At 39.7% G+C, this 22,220-nt stretch overlaps 1 protein-coding gene across 2 annotated transcripts in view; it reads right to left on the reverse strand.

The window, feature by feature from the left end:
- faim2a (Fas apoptotic inhibitory molecule 2a) overlaps positions 1-20,136 on the reverse strand; it is a 34,287-nt gene extending 14,151 nt beyond the window's left edge. The window contains exons 1-6 of one of the 2 annotated variants that reach the window (XM_006634175.3): positions 20,060-20,136; positions 5,669-5,873; positions 2,496-2,629; positions 1,949-2,013; positions 1,490-1,543; positions 915-965 (exon numbers count right to left, since the gene is read on the reverse strand). In XM_006634175.3, the coding sequence (XP_006634238.2) occupies positions 915-965; positions 1,490-1,543; positions 1,949-2,013; positions 2,496-2,629; positions 5,669-5,825 (461 nt within the window). In that variant the 5' untranslated portion in view covers positions 5,826-5,873; positions 20,060-20,136. Of the gene's footprint in view, positions 1-914; positions 966-1,489; positions 1,544-1,948; positions 2,014-2,495; positions 2,630-5,668; positions 5,874-7,636; positions 7,693-20,059 lie in introns of those variants that run through there. The other variant, XM_015354218.2, reaches the window with a different exon arrangement.
- Between the last annotated feature and the right edge of the window lie 2,084 nt (positions 20,137-22,220).

Genomic DNA, 22,220 nt, shown 5'->3' on the forward strand with positions numbered 1-22,220 from the left:
TATTTACTGTCCTATTCTTTCACTCTTTTATGTCTATAACGCTGATAAGAACATAATAAAGCCATTTGGCCTGTTTGGTACTTCACAGCTAATTGATCCAAGAATCTCATCCAGTCATTTCTTGAAAAAAAGTATCGGCTTTAACCACATTGCTGGGCAGCTTTTTCGGCACTTGTGCCCTCTGGTTCGTGTTTCACTTTTAATTCTGAAGGAATCTGCCCGTTACACTTTGTCAGTGCCATGGAAGATTCTGAATACTTGTAACAGGTCCCATCATACTTTAGGTTCCTGTGTTGAAGATTCAAACCAATTTGATCCTTCAGGCTATCACATGGCTTTGTCCCAAAAATGAATCTGCTTTCTCTTCTCTGGACTGTTTCCCGAGCAGCAATATATGTTCTATAATGTGGTGACACTACTCTAAATTATTCTAAATCCGAAATGACAATATTCTAAATGAGGCCTTACTAGTGCTTTATACAATTCTGACATAACATCCCTTAAATTTAAATTCTCTGATTTAAACTATTAGAGTTTAAATCAAGGGATATTATGTTAAAATTGTATAACTGTACATGTATGCTGTATTCATCTTGGATCTGTTCTCTACTGACTTACCTGGTTACATAAAATAATTCAAGAAAGCAACTAAAACAGTCAAGGAACACCTGAAGAAGGCTCCACGGCCGAAACATTGTGTTTTCTTTCTTCTTTTTTCAGCATGGAATAAACCTATTACTTGCTCCTTTGCAGCCTACGCATGCTGACGCAGCTACCCACCTGAACTAAAACAGTCTCTTTTTTAAAGTGTTGGAATAAGTACAGCTGACATATGGGATTTGGTTAATTACCAAGGCGCTGCACTGTATTCATGCTGTAACCCAGATTGAGTGAAGCCTGACATTTAATCTCACCTGGCACTTGTACTGCACACCAGCACCAGGTATGTTCCCATAAAGGTGATGCTGAAAGGAACAGAGGACAACTTAAACACACACCACAACCAGGAGAAAGTGAAACAGTGAAACCTGCACTGAAGAATTTGAATTTTGTGGTATCGTTATTTTTGCCAGCAGCCCTTTACGAGACTTTGTTGCCAAATAACCATCAAACTGTAGACAGTTCTTTAGGTGCAGCTTCATTTCCAGTTTCAGTTTTGAGTATAATTTTATTCATTTTACAAATACACCAAAATACACAAAGAGGGGGGCAGAAGCTGACAAATTAAACAAGTTCTGAAGATGAGAAGAAATTATCGACACTTGCTATCACAGCTTCTGTGCAGGCAAAATGTAGGCCAGTTGCACAGCTTTGTCTAAGAATAATTTCTACAACTGAGCGCAACCAGTTGCCATTTTAGGGTATCTCAGTCTACAAGCAAAAGATAAGCTTTGTGTTCTCTGTTTTTTTGGCTTTATAAATGCTTTATGAATTATTTTCTACAAATAGCGAGCAGACAGCACTTGATCAGATTGATGTGGTTACTTACTATGAGGCAAGGTAGAGAATACGGTTGTACTGCACAAACTGTCTGACCTGTTCGCTGCAAGAAAAACCACAAAACGATTAGATATGCGTCTTCTGTTCTTTGCAGATGCAGCCACATGTTCCCTCTTGAATTGCACCATGCAGACTCATACACACGAGGAACTGGAACTCTGGAGCTGCTGGCCTGAGGACAGAAAATTCAGACTTTACACTGAACTTAATTGGATGGGGGTCTGAGAGGATTAAACTCCATAAGAGATGACGGACCAAAATGGAAACAAAACAAAAGAAGATGATGAAGCAAAGAATTCTGCATTCATATACCTAATTTCTAAATGAAAGCTGCACTGCGCAACAACTACTGTAACCTCAGAAACACACGACTGAATTATGCCCCCTGATGATCAGCCACAGTGCACAGACAATGGACCTGCCAGGGGGAACAGTCAAGGTTTCTCACCAGAAAGTGAACAGAGCCACAATGCCAAATGTCACCATTAGCTGAACCATCAGAATGGTGAAGACCTGTGAAACAGAGACAACAGTGCTGTCAAAGAGAAACAACTGTGTTCACTGCAATACAGCCATACACTTGCTGTTTTTACTGCAATATACAGTATAGCAAGAAACTATCAGGTTGTGAAAATGCTCGCTTCCAGGACAGAAATTAAATAAAACTTCTTTCTATATATTTGAATTGACCCTTCCCTACAGTTTTACATTCTTTTACAGACTAGGGATTAAGGTTTTTCTTTAGCACAACAGTATCAAACATTTACATTTTCTAAAATATAGTACAGGAGAGGAAAGCCTTTTTACTTTCCGTTTTTAGTTACTGAACTACATTGAGACGTCCAATCATGTCTATTTCTTGTTCATCTCCCGTCTCCACATTTCTCACAGTCTCCAGCTTTTTCCTCTCTTCGTCTCCCTGTACCATCTCCTCTTCCTTCCTCTGTCTCTCTTCCCCTTGTATCAGCTCCAGCTCCTCTCCCTCTCTGTCTCACCTTGCGTATGAACATGCGGCGGATGTTCCTGTCCTCCCAGCCATCTCCGCTGAGGCCGTCACAGCTGCCGGTGGTGCTGGGGTCCGAGAACGGCGAAGACATGTCCGAGGCATAGGGGTTAGTGTAACCTGGACCTGAGTGAGACGGACAGAAAACAGAGGAATTAGTGTTGGTAAGCGACTCACCCAGGTGGACTGGATCTAGTTGGAACACACATTTCAGGCACCATTTCTACCCGCCCTAACCAGACATGGGCTTGAGTGTATTTGCAAACTTTAAAAAACACGGTTTAAAGATTATATTTACCATTCAAATAACGCCTTTCAGTCACACCTCCATAAACTACCATCCATTCAACTCATTCAGACCTACAGTGGCTGTGTATATAACTGGGAGTTTTTGCTATTGATTGACAGAAACCACTCTTTAATGTCAAAGTAAAAACAAAATTCTACAGATCCACCTAAATTAAAAATAAATATAAAATGAAAAATAACTGAATGCATTAGTATTCTCCCCCTTTGAGACACGTTTTGGTAGAGACATATTTGGTAGAAACTACAGTCTTCTTAAATACATTTCTAACAGCTGTTTGGACACATGTTTAGAACTGTCAGTGAACAGCAATTTTAAACTGCTGCTATGGATTCTTGATTGGATTGAGCTCTGGGTTTTGACTGGACCACTCCAGAACACTGACTTTTTTCAATTCCAGCGTGACTTTGGCTTATGTTTTGGGTCATTTTCCTACTGGAAGATGAATCTTCTCTCAGGTCCCATGTCTCTTGCAGGTTGCAACAGGTTTTCCTCCAGGATTTCCCTGTCTTCGTTAAGTCCATTTTTCCTGTTATCTTCACAAGTCTTCCAGGCCCTTATGCAGTGAAGAATCCGCCTATTATAGATGCCAAAAAGCTCAATTTTGATCTTGTCGGACCATAACATCTTGTTCCCCTTGGTCTCAGAATGTCCACTGTGTCTTCTCGAAAAGTGTAGTTGAGTTTTATCATTCGTTTTTTGTCACTCTCCCCTTAAGTCCAAATTTGGATGGCACCCAGTATGCACAGTTTCTCCCATCTCAGCCATTAAAGACTATAATTCCTTTAAAGTTGTCAAAGGCCTCTTGGTGGCCTCCCTGACAAGTGCCCTTCTCGCCTGGGTAGTCAGTTTTTGAGGACACCCTGTTCTTCACAGTTTCACAGTTGTGCTGTATTTTCTACATTTCTTTATAATGGACTTAATTGTGCTTTGGGGGATATGAAATGCCTTGGAAATTTTCTTATACTCTTCCCCTGATTGGTGTTTTTCAATTTCCTTTGTCTTCATGATTTACTTTTTGTTGGGAGCTGTACTAATAGAACGATACAAGTACTTGGGGACTGTTCTGGACTCCAAGCTAAATGTCAAAGCCAATACTGACCCGATCCTCAAAAAAGTGCAACAGCATGTTTTGTTCTTAAGGAAACTTAAGTATTTTAAAGTCGATGATTCATTGTGATTTTGTTCTATCGGCCCTTCCTTGAATCTGGGTATTCTTGTGAAAATGTCAGATGTCATTGCTGTTGATCTTCCTGCCCTCTCCTCCATCTATCATAGACGTGTTTTGCGTAAAGCAAAATCCATCTGTGACGATTCTTCACACCCCTTCTTCAATAATTTCCAGTTACTCCCATCAAAACGCAGATACCGACTCCCCAACTCCAAAACCAACAGATTTAAGTTCTAATTCATATCTGTAGCCATATTGTTACTCAACACTTTGTTTTTCTTCAGTCCGTCTGTACAGCACCACTGCTGCCTAGAGATAGATATATTTATCCTACACTCATGTGAAACGCCCTAATTGGACTCTATTCAACAAATTATATGACTTTGAAAGACATCTGATTACACAAGAGCCTATTTAGGTGTGTCGTAGTAAAGGGCGTGAATACTTACGCAGTCACTAATGTTCTGTTTTATATTTCTAATTAATTTAGGAGGATCTGTAGAATTTTGTTTCACTTTGACACTATAGAGTATTTTGTGTTGAACAATGGCAAAAAAATACCACATACATACAGTATGATTGTATTTTGTAACACAGTGAAATGTGAAAAACCCCAGGGGGGGAATACTTTTGATAGCCACCGGACCTGGACAAGATCTAATCAACCACTTCACTGTGTTATTTTTCAAATTTCCAGTGATCATAAACAGCTAAATTTGAGTTCAGATGAATGGGATCGGGGTGGAGGGTGTGGAGATGAAAGAAAGGGGTGGCTATAGTAGAGGGTTATGCCTGATTTTCAGTCGTAGCCTTCATTTACATAATCGTAACAAAATCACAGCGAGTTGTAGAGTTGCAGCGTGCGCCGGTTACCATCAGTTGTGTAGTGTGACACCCCCAGTGACTCATTCATAGTGCCCTAACTGCCCCTACAACTGGTTTGATTTTCTTGTAGCGAGTCGCAGGTTGTAGGGGCGGGCAGTGAGCCAGATGTGTACTTGTGAGATATATTATATTAAATGTTATAGTGCAATACTCATTTGTTTACAATATTTGTTTTAAAGGTGTTTTATTTTTGTCAATTTAGTCTATATTTATAAAGAAGAATTATATTTTTGAAGATGTTTATTTGTGGATACCAATGTCTGTGTTACACTTTTCAAGATGTTTTACGTGCTTGATCTCCATGTTGTTTGTTTACTGAACTTTCGTTTTCCTCTTGTGCTCCACATTGACTGGCTGCCAAAACGAGGCATCCTTGTGGTACTTTCGTGACGCCATATGAGATTTGGAACCACGATGAAAAGTCATGAGGAAAGGAGTCAGGCTGTAATTAGTCACCTGCTAAGATGAGATTCAGCAACTGCAGACACTTCATTTGACATGCTCTCTGACTAGAAGTCATGTTGAGTCCTGTAGTGTGACGCTGGCTTTAGCTGGACAGAGAATGGGTGACCAGTACTACAGTGGAAAACAGACATGGCTCGAAAAAGAGAGGCAAATATAAGAAAGATACTTTTCACAGAGTGAGCGACACATAGAAAGACATATCCCAAGGGTTAACACAGCACAGCAAAGCCTAATCTTGAAACAGTTTGACGTGGAGTACATTCAAAAACAATATGTGAGTAAAGAATGAAAGAGTTGTTTGACTGAAACAATCTGTAGCAACGGAGTGGCCACTCACTTGGGCTGGGGTGTACATAAGCCCAGCTCGGGTGCATGGGCACAGTAGGGGGCGGCAGAGGGGGTGGCGGGGTGGCGTAGGGGGGGGCTGCAAACCCCGGCTCCTTGTCCCCGGCTGTGGCCTCAGCGTAGCTGGGGGGAGCAGCGGGCAGAGTCATGGTGGCGCCGTTGAGTCCTGTAGTGGGGTTGAGCAGGAGGCTGATGGGCTGGAGGGGAAGAGAAGAGTGCTGTCAGCATCTGAAACACAGGACAGGTGCTGGCTGACAGGCGTAAAGTCACCCCCTCCAAGTGCCTCCAAGTGCCCGATCCCAGCACACTGAAAACCACTGGTGGCAGAGGGTGAGAGTTAAGTTCCCTTGAGCACCCAGAAAAGTGAGTCACTATAACAGACTTGTGATACACATCAGCTCTTTTCCATGGTATTACACAACAAAGTGTCATCGTCCACTGCAGGTACAGATTCCTCTGGCTGAAGAGCTCTCATCGAGAGACTCCTGGAAGGAGGCCAGCAAATCTAATAATAAGGTGACTCTCTGGCCTAATACACACTGACCAGTCAAAAAAGAGTTAGTGCTGAGTTTGAAGTATTTTGGTCCTGATAAATACCTTAAAGAGCTTAGAAGCATTAAATCTGCTGTGAATGATCCTATCCTGTTGCTGGGTTAAAAAAACTGATGTTGCAATGTCACAACACAAGTAACATCAGAAAACAAGAGCAGCAGGTAATGTAAGAATATCACCTTTGTACTGCAAATAGTGTAAATCTTAAATTAAGTTAGAAGATATTTATAAAATACTTAAAAAACAAACAGTATTTATAAAATATCATTTTTTTAACTGCAGTTTTACTACATAGGGCAAAGAGAAACAGATAAATAACCATCTTGCATTGGAAAAACAACCCGGGCCCCATTCTCTCTCTAGAAATCATCTCCCCTCATCTGCCCTTTCCCAAGTCACTTGCTGCTATTTCCAATCCGTCTGCATGTGCAGCATACACTGTTATGTTCTTTCGCATTCTTCTTAACAAATAAGCAATTTAGCCTTGCCTTCGCACATGCTACTTCACTTAAAATTTCCCGAGGGAGATTTGAAGTGACAACACACAGTCAAGGTCACTCGGAACACAATTCTTCGGCTACAGGAACATCAGCGTTCCATTTTCTGCAGAACTAAATTAACAAAAGGCAACTTGCAGCTTGCTTGTTAGACAATAAACATTTATCTGCAGTAATAAGCGCAACACAATAAGGCAATAAGGTGATACACCAATGCCAAGAGCTGAAGCACAGAAAATGACAGCCAAATGGGCTGATTTGATATTTATACGTTAATATAGCATCCTATATACAGTATTTGGTTACAATAGGAACTTTGGAATAGGAATAAGACTTTTTTATTTGACTCGGCCATATCACAATATACTGTATACCATACAACACATATTAAGAGTAAGTTAAACTGAAACCACCATTCATCTAACTTCTAATCTATGTTCTCATGTGACTTTTTAATTTCCTGTACCTAATATGTAGATCTCTCAGTGGTGAATAGTCCCTGGTATTTTCAGGTGAATCAGAAAGCAATAAATTAATTTTTATTTGAACACACCCAGAGATTGGGGTGCAAGCTACTAGCATTTCTTAGGAAAACAGACACACACAGCCACAAGGTCCATAACCAGTGCTCTTTATTTACAGCACTAAAAAAGTCCACAACAAAACATAAAGCAAATCAAAAGTCCAAGTTCTTTCTTGAGCTACTAACTACATTTCTTCTCTTCTCTCAATAAACTGTATGTACCAGGAAGATAAGCTGCTTACAAACTCCACCTTCGCAGTCTTTCTCCAAGAAACCTCCTCGAGAAAACACTCAAAAATTCAAATCTCTCCTTTTTTCTCACTCTCAGAGACTCTCCCAAATAAGAACACCTCCTGGGATCAGGCACTGATTCAGCTCTTTCACTCACTCCAGCAGGGCAGTCAAGTGGTTCTGCCCCTCTCCCCCAGCCAGCAGATTCCGAATGACCACTGGAAGAGTCTGCTTCCTGTTTTATAGTTCATCACCTGACCAGCTGGGACAAGACGATTGGTCAGGTGATGACTGAGTGTAGCAGGACATGGCCCACAGCTTCCTGGGGAATACAGTTCAGACCACAGCTCCCATCCTGACAGGACTTGTTGTCCCTTCACAAATGTCTGACTTTTTATTTTAAAAATACATTGAAGACAGCCTAAATTCAAGAAGACACATATAGAGAGATTTCTACCCTTTATGCTTGATCAGTGTCATTTTTCTACTGTGTATTTTTGATGCACATTTTTATGCTTCTACCAATTTCAAACTTTTGTTCTGATTACTGTTCGTGCTATTTCTTTATTGTAAATAGAATCCTTTTGTGACAGTGTTGGGTCTCAATAAATTAAAACATCTTGATTAAGTGAAAAATAGATAGCAAATAATAATAAGCTAGGATAGTGTGCTCTCTTGGGTTTTTTTCTTTCTGTTTTTTCAAAGTCTGGGCAGGATGTAAAGAAACCATATTTGTCTAGCATCTGAGATGATACATAACACACAAGGAAATAAGAAAAGAATACAGAAATGAAAGTAAAATATTAAAAACATAACTAACATTGAACTTTCACCTGGTTACTTAAGAGATGATGAGTTTAGTTGGGCATGTCAGCTCAGTAGCTTGAGCTGGAACACAAGTTCAAGCAATGATTGAAACCTGTCTACAAAACAATAAAACATAAACCAAAAAGGTTTAAAAAAATTCTGAGGATTCTCTTCTCTGAAAGAAAAGCTGCATCTAGGTGTGCATATCTTTTTCTAGTTCCTGGCATTCATTCAGTTAACTGGTAGTGCAAGTTATACCACAATTTTGTTATTGCCTGACAACCTGCATTTATTTACTTAAACAGTAAAACAATAGTGCACTTTACTATACCTTTAGATATAAAAAAAAGTTGCCAAACACAAACTTGTTTACTGAAAATATGAAATAACTGTCATGTCTGACGGAAATACAACACCAGAGGAATCTGGGCTCTAATAATATTAATAACTCTTATTGTTATCATCTTTTTTAAGGTGACATTGTTGGAAAGAGCAACAGAGTTCTAACCATCTTACACATTCCAGTCAGTCATCTATCCCAAAATGTAATGACTTACTGTATGTTTGCTGAACTGTGATCCTATAAGCAATTATGGACTAAAATGTATAGTAGAAACCTGGAAATCACAGACATTCTAATATCCAAGTGAAAAACCACAAATTAAACTGCGGTTTAAATAGGATAAAAGCACCACATATAGATCAGACAATGAATGCAGCATAGTACAGTAATTATACTAATTATACATAATCACCTGGCCAAGCACTATGTATACTGGAAATTATTAAGATTTGCAGCTTATCTTCCTGGTTAACTCTTTTAACTATTCAAAGACAAAAGTACAACTACAAATACTTTTTGCCATTTTAAGATGTGATATGGAACAAAATCAAATGCTATGGAAGGAATGCATTTTTGCTTGTCACAGATGGTCATGGGGGGATTTCAAATGAACCAATCAGAGAATATGGCTATTCTGAAGCCATGTCCTACAGTCCAGGAATTGACAGCTCAGTCCTGGGCTGCCTTCAGCCAAGCGTGACCAGGATTAACCAATCCATGCCACGCTATTGGCAGAGTGGCACTAGGGTTGGTGCAGTTAGCCTGGCTTACTGGGTTTGGCATGCAAAGACTGACCCTGCGGCTCTCTACCTAGTGTCAGCTGTATCAGAAAAGTCAGATTACTGCAATATGACAGTAATCACTTTCACTGCAAAAAGCCGCTCTTAAAAAAGGCTGCTTTTTTCGATTTCCCCCTCAAACTTGAATAACTTCACATTATTTTTCAAATACGTGGCTACAGGTAAACCTGTTGTTTGTCAGTATATTCCTGTGCCTCTGTGGATTTAAGTTTCTGAACTCAAACCAAATATCCTAGAAATATTAGAAACAGGACATAAGAATTTTGTGTTCAGATATGAAGTTCTTTGAAGAGATCTTCATGAAAGGGGATTCCAAAATCTCAATGCTGCCCAGTGGATTGTGGATCACCAACAGATGTCGGGAAACATCACAACCCTAAGCATGTACACAAATTCTTCAAATAACCTTAGGAAACGGCAACCTATAGTGTAGCACACTGCACAACAAGAAAAGCTGCATGGCCCTATGAGCATTAAACTTTAACATAGTTTTTTATGCTTCCCACTAAGCCCCTTAAATCAAAAACACCTTGCTTAAAGAAGTCTATATTTCACCCCTTTGTTTAAATTGGATAATCTCTTTGTCCATCACGGAGCTGTTCCATTAAGGTTCCCAGCATAACACGAGAGCCCTTTATTACAAACATCTAAAGGTTACAGAAGCTTTTACAGCTTGCTATGGTAAACACGGGGACTGCTGTCAAGACTAGAATTAGAGCCTGTTTCTAGTTTCACATTTACACATTATAGAATTATTAATAACTGATCTGATCACTGATCTTGAGAAAGTGGAATATGTGAAAGAATATTCTTGCACTTGTATTCTGCGATGACAGGACCTAATAACTGGGACTAATAACTGAAATGTTAGTTGAGTAAATCTCCTGTTTTGCAATTGAAAGAAAAAAAAAGCATTATTCAGGACTTTAACAAAACTGTATATTTATCCAATTCAGGATAGTAGGGAAGTCTGAGCCTATCCCAACAAGCAACGGGCACAAGTCAGGATACAACCTGGACGGGACACCAGTCCATCACACAGATTAGTCAAAATTACATGATATCATATTATATTCAAACATCACTATTGTCTCATCTAATACAATGAAGTGAATAAGGCACCTCAGATCGCCCCCACTGCTGTCCACAGAGCTACGCCTAGATGCCAGTTCCCTGTCTAGTCACCAGCAGCCAGAACACACAGCTCAAAGACAAATACTGTGGAAGAGCCTGGTGTGCCCCTCCAATTCCACCTCACACTCCTGTTCTGGCATGGACAGCCAGGCCAAACCAAATACAGTGAAGCTGCGTCATCTGGCAGGCCTGCAAGCTCTGCTTATGCCAAAGCTGTCATCGAGACGCTCAAGGGAAGCAGTAAAAGCCGGGATGAGGTGCTTTTGTGTTGTGAAAAAGGCTGTAAAAACAATTAATAGAAACACTATATGCAACCTGCATATCTCCCACCTGAAACCTGCTCAATAACGATTTACCTTTGCCTGCTGTTTCTGATTGAAACAGCCACTGGAATTTCTGTGATTTTCCAATCTATATTTGTGTTCCTTTGAATAAACAGACCTAATTTTAGGATTTAGTGTGTGTTTACATATCATGCCTTAAATAGCCACACATGTCAAAGGCATAGTTTTTAAGACACCGATAATAAAAAAGGACGACTGCATGACCTTAACAGCTCTGAAACAGAAAATAAAATTACACTTTCTACTCTGCTTGATGTTGACTTTTATGTCAATTACTCTAAAGAATCTAAAAAGCACATCTTCACACTGAGGAAGTCATACTGTATCAACAGGGAAACCATGTCATGCAGTAATCCCACTAAAAAAGCCGTTATTCAGTCTTTTTCAGGTTAAAGCATATTGTGGATTTTGTACAACTAAGCAGACTGAGAGCCAAAGACTTTCTGCTCACTGTCTCTGGGACACTAGTTCATAGCAGGGTTAGCCCAGCAACATGGGTACAGGTCTGAAATCGGTCTTGTCAAGTCTGGTGTCCCCCAGGGCTCAATACTGGGCCCCTTGCTCTTCAGCATTTACATGTTCCCACTTGGTCAGCTTTTAAGATCACATGGCCTCAGCTTTCATTTTTACGCTGACGATACTCAAATATACATCCATACCAAACCCGACACTGACGTGGCTGTCTCTATCCTATCTAATTGCATCTCTGACATAAAAATTTGGATGACTCAAAACTTCCTTCATCTTAACTGTGACAAGACTGAAGTCATGCTTATTGGTACCCCCCATCAACTTCGTAAAGCCAGTCCTGTAACCCTGTCTGTAGATGGCTCTGTACTTGAGCTTCAATCAAAATTGAAAAACCTTGGGGTTATATTCGATTCTGGCTTAACATTCGACCCACATGTACAACAAACTGTCAAAACATCTTTTTTTCACCTTAGAAATATCGCAAGACTACGCCCTATGCTATCATTAACTGTGGCTGAAAAGCTGATCAACATATTTGTATTCTCTCGAATTGACTACTGCAATGCTCTGCTCCCTGGTGTATCTAAATCTACTCTGAACAAGCTGCAGTATGTCCAAAATTCAGCAGCCAGAATCCTGACCAGGTCTAGTACAAGTGTTCACATTACTCCTATCCTGGAGTCCTTGCACTGGCTTCCGGTCAAATTCCGCGTAGACTTTAAAATCCTCATGCTCACCTACAAGGCTTTACATGGCTTGGCACCTCAATACCTGTCTGAACTTTTATCGCCCTACTCCCCACCTCGCAACCTCCGCTCTTCAAATTCTGCCCTCCTTACTGTCCCCCAAGCCCGTCTACATTGTATGGGCGACAGGGCCTTCTCCTGCTATGCCCCCAAGCTCTGGAACTCCTTGCCCAAGGATATTAGAGAGTCACCTTCTCTAAACTCCTTCAAATCCAGACTCAAAACCCTCCTTTTCAGAAAAGCCTTTACTTAACTGGTTCCATTCTTCACCCCTCTGCTCTTCTTAATACCATCTTCCACGGTCTCCTCTATTGTTATTGTTGTATTGTTGTAATTATAATTGTGTCCTGTCTTGTGAAATTTTCTTTTCTTATTTATTGTTGTAGTCTTCTTATTTATTGTTATTGTCATCCTGTAAAGCGCTTTGAGAAGCCACCTTTAAAGGCGCTATATAAAATAAAGTTTATTATTATTATTATTATTAACACTCACACACATTTGTACACGGACCCATTCGGCTGAATGAATGGGACCAACAGGGACGAGGTGCGCACAGTTACAACAACAGATGTGATTATTTCATTTGGTTTATTTATCTGTGCAGTTTGTTTTTCAAAAAGTGCTATTTTGTCATCCCTTTCAAACATACTACATACTGTAGGTGGGGCTTGACATTGTAGAAGAGCGGTTCTTTTTTGATCTGTCAAAATATTTAGCTTCTCCAAAACAGAAAAGATTATCACAATTTTTTTTTTACTTCTCACTGGCGTCAAAGACTCCATGTGTCTTATTCAAGAACATCTTATTGCTGTCGCCTTCTCTGTAAGTGTCTCTGAGGAGCACATAATTGTACAGAAGAAGGATCATTCATTTCAGAAGGATCATTAATAATAATTTAAAGTGTATCTAAGAATACCAACTTTAAAGGCTAATTTGGGCCCAGAGTCAATACAAGGTGTTTTAACCGCAATATAATTTATATGATCTTTTTAAACCTGATTGTTTCGTATTGAACACCAGATTATGTCAAGTTCTTTGGACTGATCGGCACTGTCAGTCTGCCTGGAAATTTTCCTTCCATGACCTTCGGCTACAGGAGCTACCAATGGTTTGTTCGGCTTGGTTCATCTGCCAGTTAGGGGATTTGTTGCTTTTCATACTTGTTTATATGGTCAGCTTTTGAGCTGAGGAAAATCAAAGCAAAACAGCAGGGCTTTAACCCGAGAAATGACAAAATCACTCATCTGTTCGGCAGGACAATGTTTTCATTTCTTATAAAGGGGAAATAAAAAAAAACAAGAGAAGTCAAGCCAGTTTTTGACAACATTATTCCTTTTAAACCGTTTAATCATGCCAAAGTATCTGAGAGATCTTGAGAGAGATAATACAATCTGTCAGCAGAGAGTAACACCACCCATGAACTGGGTGACACTGAGTCACAGGAGAAATGTAACAAATGCCCTACTAGAACTTGCTAGCTGACTAAGAATCCAGGAAACCTACTTTCTACCCTTATCAAGAAGGTTTGCCAAGAGAAGACGAGGGAATAGTCGTAACAGCCTGCAATACATTACTAGCCAGATATGAAGATGGCTAAACGACCTGATGAGAGACTGACCATCTATGAGGACATAAACACTGTCTGTACCGCCACCTGTACATAGGAACTGTTGCAAAATAATACTATATCTTTAACATCCTGTAATCCACTACATTAATCAGAAAGGCCCTTATCAAGAATGGACAATTACAAATAATAATTGCTTACACTTATATAGCTCTTTTCTGGACACTCCACTCAAAGCGCTTTACAGGTAATGGGGACTCCCCTCCACCACCACCAAAGTGCAGCATCCACCTGAATGATGTGACGGCAGCCATAGTGCGCCAGAACGCTCACCACACATCAGCTATCAGTGGGGAGGAGCAGAGTAATGAAGCCAATTCATAGAGGGGGATTAGGAGGCCATGATTGGGAAGGGCCAATGGGAAATTTGGCCAGGATGCTGGGGTTACACCCCTACTCTTTTCCAGAAATGCCCTTGGATTTTTAATGACCACAGAGAGTCAGGACCTCGGTTTTAAATCTCATCCGAAGGACGGCGCCTGTTTACAGTATAGTGTCCCCATCACTATACTGGGGCATTAGGACCCACATGGACCGCAGGGTGAGCGCCCCCTGCTGGCCCCACTAACACCTCTTCCAGCAGCAACCTTAGTTTTCCTCAGGAGGTCTCCCATCCAGGTACTGACCAGGCTCACACCTGCTTAGCTTCAGTGGGTTGCCAGTTGTGAAATTACATTAATTTCAATCTTCAAGATGCTGATGTGATCCTGCTACTAATCCTGCTACTGCACTTTAGAAACAGACAACCCTCATTGTTTCCTGGGTACTGGGTGGATGATCATTTGGATCTTGGCTAATCTACAGAAGTCATAATGTACCTATCATTAGTTCTTCCACCCATCCGTTTTCTAACTGCGTTTCTAATAGAGGGTTGTGGGGGAGCCAAAGCCTATCCCAGCAAGCACTGGGTGCAAGCAGAGTGCACCCTGGACCCGATGCCAGTCTATCACAGGGTGGACACACAGACACACACTCAAACCAGGGCCGCTTTTCCCAGGAATCAATTAACCTACAAGTATGTCTGTAAGAGGAAACCAGACAGGCCAGGGGAAACCCATGCAAACACAGGGAGGACGTACGAACTCCACACAGAGAGCACCTCAGGAATTGAACCCAGGGACCCAGCGCTGTAAGGCAGCAACGCTCCCCACTGCATCACCATGCCGCCCATCATCAATTCGGATAATGCTTTATTCACAGTGATAGTTTATTACATAAAGGTTAAAAGTAAACAATGTTATCTACTATTAAGACATTTAGAGTATTTTATTATGTTGACATTAACATGATCAACTGCAGCAGACTGTGTCAGAATCATGAAAGAAATTGGACACTACAGCACAAAAAAATATATGACTAAATAAATCAAAGAAACTGTTTCTGGACCAGCACATTGATCAACGTCTCCAGAGTCCAATTCAAAAATTACATTTCAGCTGAAATTGTGATTCCCAGCAATGTCATTGTTTTACATTTCTTTAATACCAATGGATGAAATGTCAGTTCAAGAGTACTTATTTATCTTTTTGTTCAGTAAAACAACGCTGTACCACATGCAAATGAATTCCTGAAAAAAGATTTTTCTTTTTTTTCTATTTACAAGAAAATCATGAATACATTCATCTACCAACATAAATTTATAAATCAGACTAGCACTATTCCTTAATAACAAAATAAACACCATGGCCTATAATATAACCTAATTTAAAAAAAATAATAACAATTTGTTATTTAACAGTGATGTTATTATTTGAACAATGCACCACCACATCGAAACATATTATTATATGCACATATTGGTCACAGTTCCACAGTTACCTTTTATGAAATATAAGAAACCATTTTCTCATTTAAAGCTGCATCTCCATACTCCCAAATGTAAAAACAATGCTAATACATTAGCTTTGTTCAAATAAACACTATCATTTAGTTGGATGAGGTATACATATATAGAAACTGTTTAAACTCTACGTTATCTATCAATGCAATTCTCAACACAGACTAAAAAGGCTTAAATAAAGCAGCACCTATCTTAGCTTACAGTAAATGATACCCTGCAGTGTTGACAACTTGAAAAGGATAAATATTATAAGCAATGGAAATCTCTAACTTCCTTGACTTCTTTTGACTTATACTGTTGAAATATCACTGTGCAAAGCTTTATATAAATAAGAGCTGGCAGATTTATTTTACATGATTAGTAACTCCAAGTACAGTACCTCAGTGTCAAATACAACAAGGGAATAACTTCACACACCACTGGCTTTCTCCCAGGATCCTTCATTTCTGCATGGTCTATATTTAAACCCACTGCAGTGTCACAGTTTCTTTGTTCAACACAGGGACACCACAAAAGTTAACTGGCAGCACCACTTAAAACACCTCATAATGTTTGAAGATGAATTCAATGTAACTTTGCCAACATAGAGCTACATACTGCATAAATAGAACACTCAGAAGGATCAAACATTTTTCACCTGCTCAGGTATTACAGATTTAACAGCTTGATTCTATGAATTTAAGTTTTACATTACTTCAGTTACTCCAGCTCAAAAATTACCTTTCAAACTGCTCTGTTTTTAGACATTTACAACAAGCAGATGGGCAGCCTGTGCATCAAGTATAGTTACAGTTCTTGTGCGAAGAAATTATGCCAAAAATGATGTGTGTTGCACTTAGTCCTGGATATAAGCATGATTCAAAACGGCATCAAGCATGTCTGCCTTCCTTGTTTGGTCTTCTTTTTCTGGGAAAGGAGGAGGCCACTGTCCCTCCTATTCAAGTAAATGTTCAGAATCTCTAAGAAATCAACAAAGCAATGGGATGAGGCTTTCCAGAGCCTCCCTGATCAACACAGGAGGGGCGCTGCGAAGAGGAATCCATCTTGGAATCAAAGCTTGAAGGCAAGTTTCAGAACATCCTTGCCACAGTGCATATTGATAAAGCTAATTGACTACATCATGCTTCGCAACAGACAGAACAAAGGCCCTAGGTCACAAGTGGAAATTACAGCTAAATGCATGCAGGTCGAAAAACAAAAGGGACATCTTTATACAACGAGTCATGGAATGTCTGGAACAAACTTCCCAACCACACTTTTCAAGCTGATTCCATGACAATCTTCAAGAAATGGCCAAATGAGACCTTGAGATCGGTAACATTTTAACTAGGTCAAACTTCCCTATGTTCTTAAGCCCACATCAATTAATTAATATGGCACAATGGTGCAGACGTTAGCATTCCTGTTTCACAGCACCAGGGCCCTGGGTTTAATCCAGGACATAGGGTGCTATCTGTGTGGAGTTTGTATGCTCTCCTTGGGTTCACGTGAGTTTCCTCCGGGGACTCCAGGTTTCCTCCCACTGTACAGAAACATACTGGTGGGTTAACTGACATCTGGGAAAACTGGCCCTTGTGTGACTGTGTGAGTCTGCCCTGAGATGGACAGGCAGTGTCTATCCTGCTTTGCACCCCTTGCTTGCCAGGAAAGGCTCCAGCTGCCCCACGACCCTCTATTGGACAAAGGGGCTAGAAAATGAACGGATGGTTAATTAGTTATTTGAATTACTTAGTATCACAAAGGCCAAGAATGATTCCAGGAACGATTGGTTGCACCTTAAAAATAAGAAAAAGCAATAACCACAACTTAACAAAGGTTAGAAATGAGAGGAGGCACTTTAGCCCATCCAGCTTTTATTGACTGTTAGGAGTTAATTAATACAAAGATCTTATCCAGCTATCTTGCAAGGAAGCCAGGGTATCAACTTCAGCAACCAACTGGATAACCTGTTCTGTATTCCCAAAGTTCACTCAGCTTGTCAGTGTAAGACAGTGCCTTAAGCCCCTGAATGTATCTGGTGTCTCTTCTCTGGTGATTACAGGGCTGCAATTACTTTCCTAGCACACGATGACCATAATTGCACAGGATATTCTAAATGAGGCCTTATGAGCGCATTATATAGTTTTAGCACAACATTCCTTGATTAAATCATCTGCATTTTATTGTCTATTTGAATTAAGTTGAACTGATATTTAGGAAATTCATCAAATTATAACTTTAATTGCAATTCTTAGAATATCATAATCATTTAACATGTGACTTAGAAGATTTTAACTAAAACAAAAATGGAAGAATATTTTAACACCAAAAAATAACTGTTGGCTATAGCCCCATGAAAACCAAAAATTCGCTTTTCTCAGAGCTATGACAGAAACATTTTCTGATTCAAATATTAGGGTCACCCAGCAAAATGAATAAACTTTCCTAGAGATAAGGGATGCATGACCAAAGTAACATGAGAAAAATCTGCCTTCCCTGGCTAGCAGAGTTGAGCTTACCTACTGTATTACTCTTAGACCTTGTGCCAGTCAAAATTATTTTGTTCTGGACTGAGGTTGTTACAAAAACTGAGAAGAGAAAAAAAATATTGCTTGTCTGTAATATGGTCATTCACAGGATAGCTGAAGGTCAGAAAGGTGTGCTATCTGTGATGGATATATTTTTGACTGATCAATGCTCTTGTGTCAATCTAATTATAATTATAGCACACTACACAAACTTTATTGATTTAAACTTTCAGAAAAAATGATTGCATAAACACAAAAAAGATGAACAGGATATGAAATCAATCAGACAGTGACACAGAAGTACAAAGGGTAAACTAGAGTCCTCCATCAAACAAAATGCTGTTCTATTACTTCTTCTTTTAGAGCTTTTAAATTATGAAATTACAATAGTGATACTCATTCCTGGGCCTGGAAAGTCACAACTCTGCAGATTTCACGGGAATGTTAAAATTCACTGTGATTGAAGACATGGAAACAAAGACAATATGCATCACTAAGACAATAACTTTTCCAATAGTCATTAAAAGCTTAAACACCAAAAGACTAACTGTTCAATCACAAGTACCACTGATTTAGAATATAGTTTGTGTGTTACATTTTAACTAGCTGATTAAACAACTAATTCAGCTGTCTAGTTGTCTATACACATTACATTACATGTACTGTATGTAAAATATCAAATATCTCCAGTCCTACAGTAGGCTGAGCATTGCAGTAATAAAGTAATTGCACAGGGCCTTCTAACTACAACAAAATGTGGAATACTAAGAATTAGACAAACTATAGAAACCATAAGCATCTTTTAGGACTATGAAGGGGTCTTAACGAGATAACGGGGCCAGCCTGTTCCTACTCTCAATTATTATGTATTTATTAAGACAGAAGTAGTTGCTCACAGTCAAACAGCAGAAGACAACCAGCATATGGTTCTCAGCACTGGAAGATAGGTACCCTTACCTTCTGATTAAACTTTGTATTCCAGAGCTGCAAAGATCACAGGATCAAATGATCACACCAGCATGAATGATGCTGCATGTATTTTAGAGAGTGACATTATTCTCTTAAAAAAAATATTCACATAGGAAATGTTTCTGGCAAAGACAGTTTCAACATCCAGGAAAAATATATGCATGGTGGGCAAGGACGAGTAGGGTGTCAGTGTGAGATTTGGGTACCTGATTAAAAATTTTAAAAAGTCAAAAATAATTTGTTCACCAAAAAATGAACGCCCAGAAGCCCCTCAGTCCTTGACTTGCAAAAGAAAATACAAACAAAACTGCCCTATCAGATCTCACCTGAGAACACTGATCATATCTGTCTTTTTGCAAAGACATGGCTGAAGAGGTGAACTTTCCGATAAACGAATTAAGATGTCACGTTTCCTGACTGTGTCCGTCTTTAAAAAGATCGATTAGGCTACTGTAAGATTTTTTTTTACTAGGTTGCAACATGTCTTTGGCCCTGCCCTAAATAAATAATAATGACAAAGTGTAGCCCGGAGCATTTTAGATAATGGCGCATTCTGCAAGCGGATAAGAAAGATGTCCTGCATGCTACATTACTGCAAAAGCGGACCGAAACAATAGTAGCGTAAGTGTGTGTTGGATATGATGGGCGAACAGCACCTCTCTCTGCGCCATTCTTTTTATTTTGCATGTACCAGGACATGAATCATTTGTTGCTTTAAAACACCGTACTGAGCGCTACAGCCTCACGCTGTCAATTAATAGAGGAAAAGCAACCGATTGGATTGCTGTTTGCTATTGTTTGTTTTACATAAAAATCGCACCGCTCATAACATTTTACACAGAACCACGACATCCGCTTATCTCTTTTCTGCTCTTTTTTTCAATAAAACAGCATAGGATTACGGTCAATAATAAATAAAACGCTGCATAAGTGATGCTGCTCACACAATTATAGCCAAATAAATAATAGCGATTTAAAATAAACGCGCTTACCTGCGATCTACGGATCCGTGACAGTTCTTCAGGTGACTTCTACTCTGAAACCCACAACACAACGAGACCAACCCCCAGCTCTGACGCACATCCTAGCAGCTGAGTCTCACATTTAGTTTATGGGAAATGTAGTGGATTGAATCTGAAGTGGCGTTTTTATGTACAGTATATACACAGTTTATATACACGACCCATTCTCTACTGCTAGGATGTCAAATAGGTTACTGTAGTTCTAGCTCAGATATACCCTGAGAACAAAAGTAACAGAAATAGAATGTGTTGTTCACAAAACTGTTCAAAAGTCAGATAAAATACTGTACTAATGCCAAGTGACATTGTTTTTCACTCCAGTACCTAAACATGAAGCTGCGTGGTCACTTCAGTCCTTCAGGTGTTGTAGTCCTGTAGGGTTTACAGATAATTGCAGGTGAGCAGCTGTTTGTTTGTTTGTTTGTTTGCTTGTTTGTTTGTTAGAAAAAATGTGAGGAAATGACATTTTCACCAGTTCAGTACATAGTTACATCAATTAAATGACTGAGAAGTAAGTTTGATTAAAACCTGATGTAGTCTCTTTTAACACAAGCACCTTGGGATATGAGAGAAATGCAGCTGTGAATCGATGGTGACAGCAGCCAACACAACTGTTGCATCAGTGTGACACCACACACAGGTCCAGCAGCTTCCCTTTGGCCTGAATTACTGACCTTTTTCCACCCAGCTCCAGGCCTGTAAATTCTTAAGCTGTGCTGAAAATCTCATCAGCACTGTGCTAGAAAGGTTTGTGTTTTACTTTACATCCTTTTTGGGGGGTTTTGCATTTCGAGAACATGTGGAGATAAGCCCACATGAAGAATTTTTGAGGTAAAGAAATACAAAATTAATAGCAGTTTAAAATATTTAGGTTGTGATTAGATTGTGATACTATCACATATCACATTAACTATTAAGGGCAGAGAATAAGTGCTCATTTAACAGAGTGAGGGATGCTGTGGGTTTTCTAGTGTGAATTAGAAAACAAATTTGTTTGCAAAAATGTCTCGAAATATTATTATCAAAAGCTTTTTTTTGTCAATTTACTTTGTTAAATTACATTCCATGCATTTTCTAATTTCTTCATCCAATACTGGGTCACAGAGCCTGTACTGGATGCAAGGCAGGATATACCATGGATCCATTGCAGGACACACACAGGCACAACAGACACATATATACCAGGGCCAACTTTCCAGAAGCCAATTAACCTACTAGTATGTCTCTGGACTGTAGGAGGACACTGGAGCACCAAGCACAAACCCACATGAACACAGGGAGAACATCCAAACTCCTCGCAGATAGCATCCCAGGTCTGGAATTGCACCACTTTTTCATTCTTGTCATTGTAAATCATGTTTTCTCTTTCACCCCATAGGAACATCAGAAAGTTTAAAAACAAGAGGAGATTCCTGGCAGTTACTATTTAATTGAAGGATCTCATCTGCTGTTTCTTGAAATAAGGCAGATTCAACAACATGGCTGGGTATCTTGTTCCAAAGTCCCACAACTGTCAGTACTGTGGTGGGAAACTGCCAGGGAAGTACCGGTTGCTGCTGCTACCGGTGTTGGGGACCTGTAGGGGGTGCTCTACTCTCTGAATCAGAATTTCCAAACCAATGAATGAGCATGCTGACTGGGGAAACTATGCTTTAGAAGGCGCCGTCCTCCAGATGAGACATGAATCCAAGGTCCTGACTACTCGGACATTTAGGATCGTATGTTTTTTCAAAAGATCAGGTGTGTTAACACTGGTGACCTGGCTAAATTCAACTCTTACAACTGACGAAGGACTACTGGCATTCAGCTGCAAGAGACTGAGCCATAACAGGCTCTTGATGTCCTGAGATGTCCATAGCTGCTAACACACCATACAGACATACAATCTAGCCTTCCTCAAATCCCCCCTTACCCACCTGGAGATTTTGGAATATGAAGCCTGCTTAAAAATGTAAATTGTGAAATTTCAGAATTATATTTCCATGTGGTGCTTTGTAGTGCATTTACTAGTCATTTTAATTCTTGATAGAATTAAATAACACTGCACTATGTATGGGAAGTTCTGATCTAATCTTTGTTCAGAATTATAAAAGCATCTCCTAGTTTTAATATAATATGATTACTTCCTGCT

Source organism: Lepisosteus oculatus, chromosome 6 (genome assembly GCF_040954835.1).
Source record: "Lepisosteus oculatus isolate fLepOcu1 chromosome 6, fLepOcu1.hap2, whole genome shotgun sequence".
NCBI classification, from domain to species: domain Eukaryota; kingdom Metazoa; phylum Chordata; class Actinopteri; order Semionotiformes; family Lepisosteidae; genus Lepisosteus; species Lepisosteus oculatus.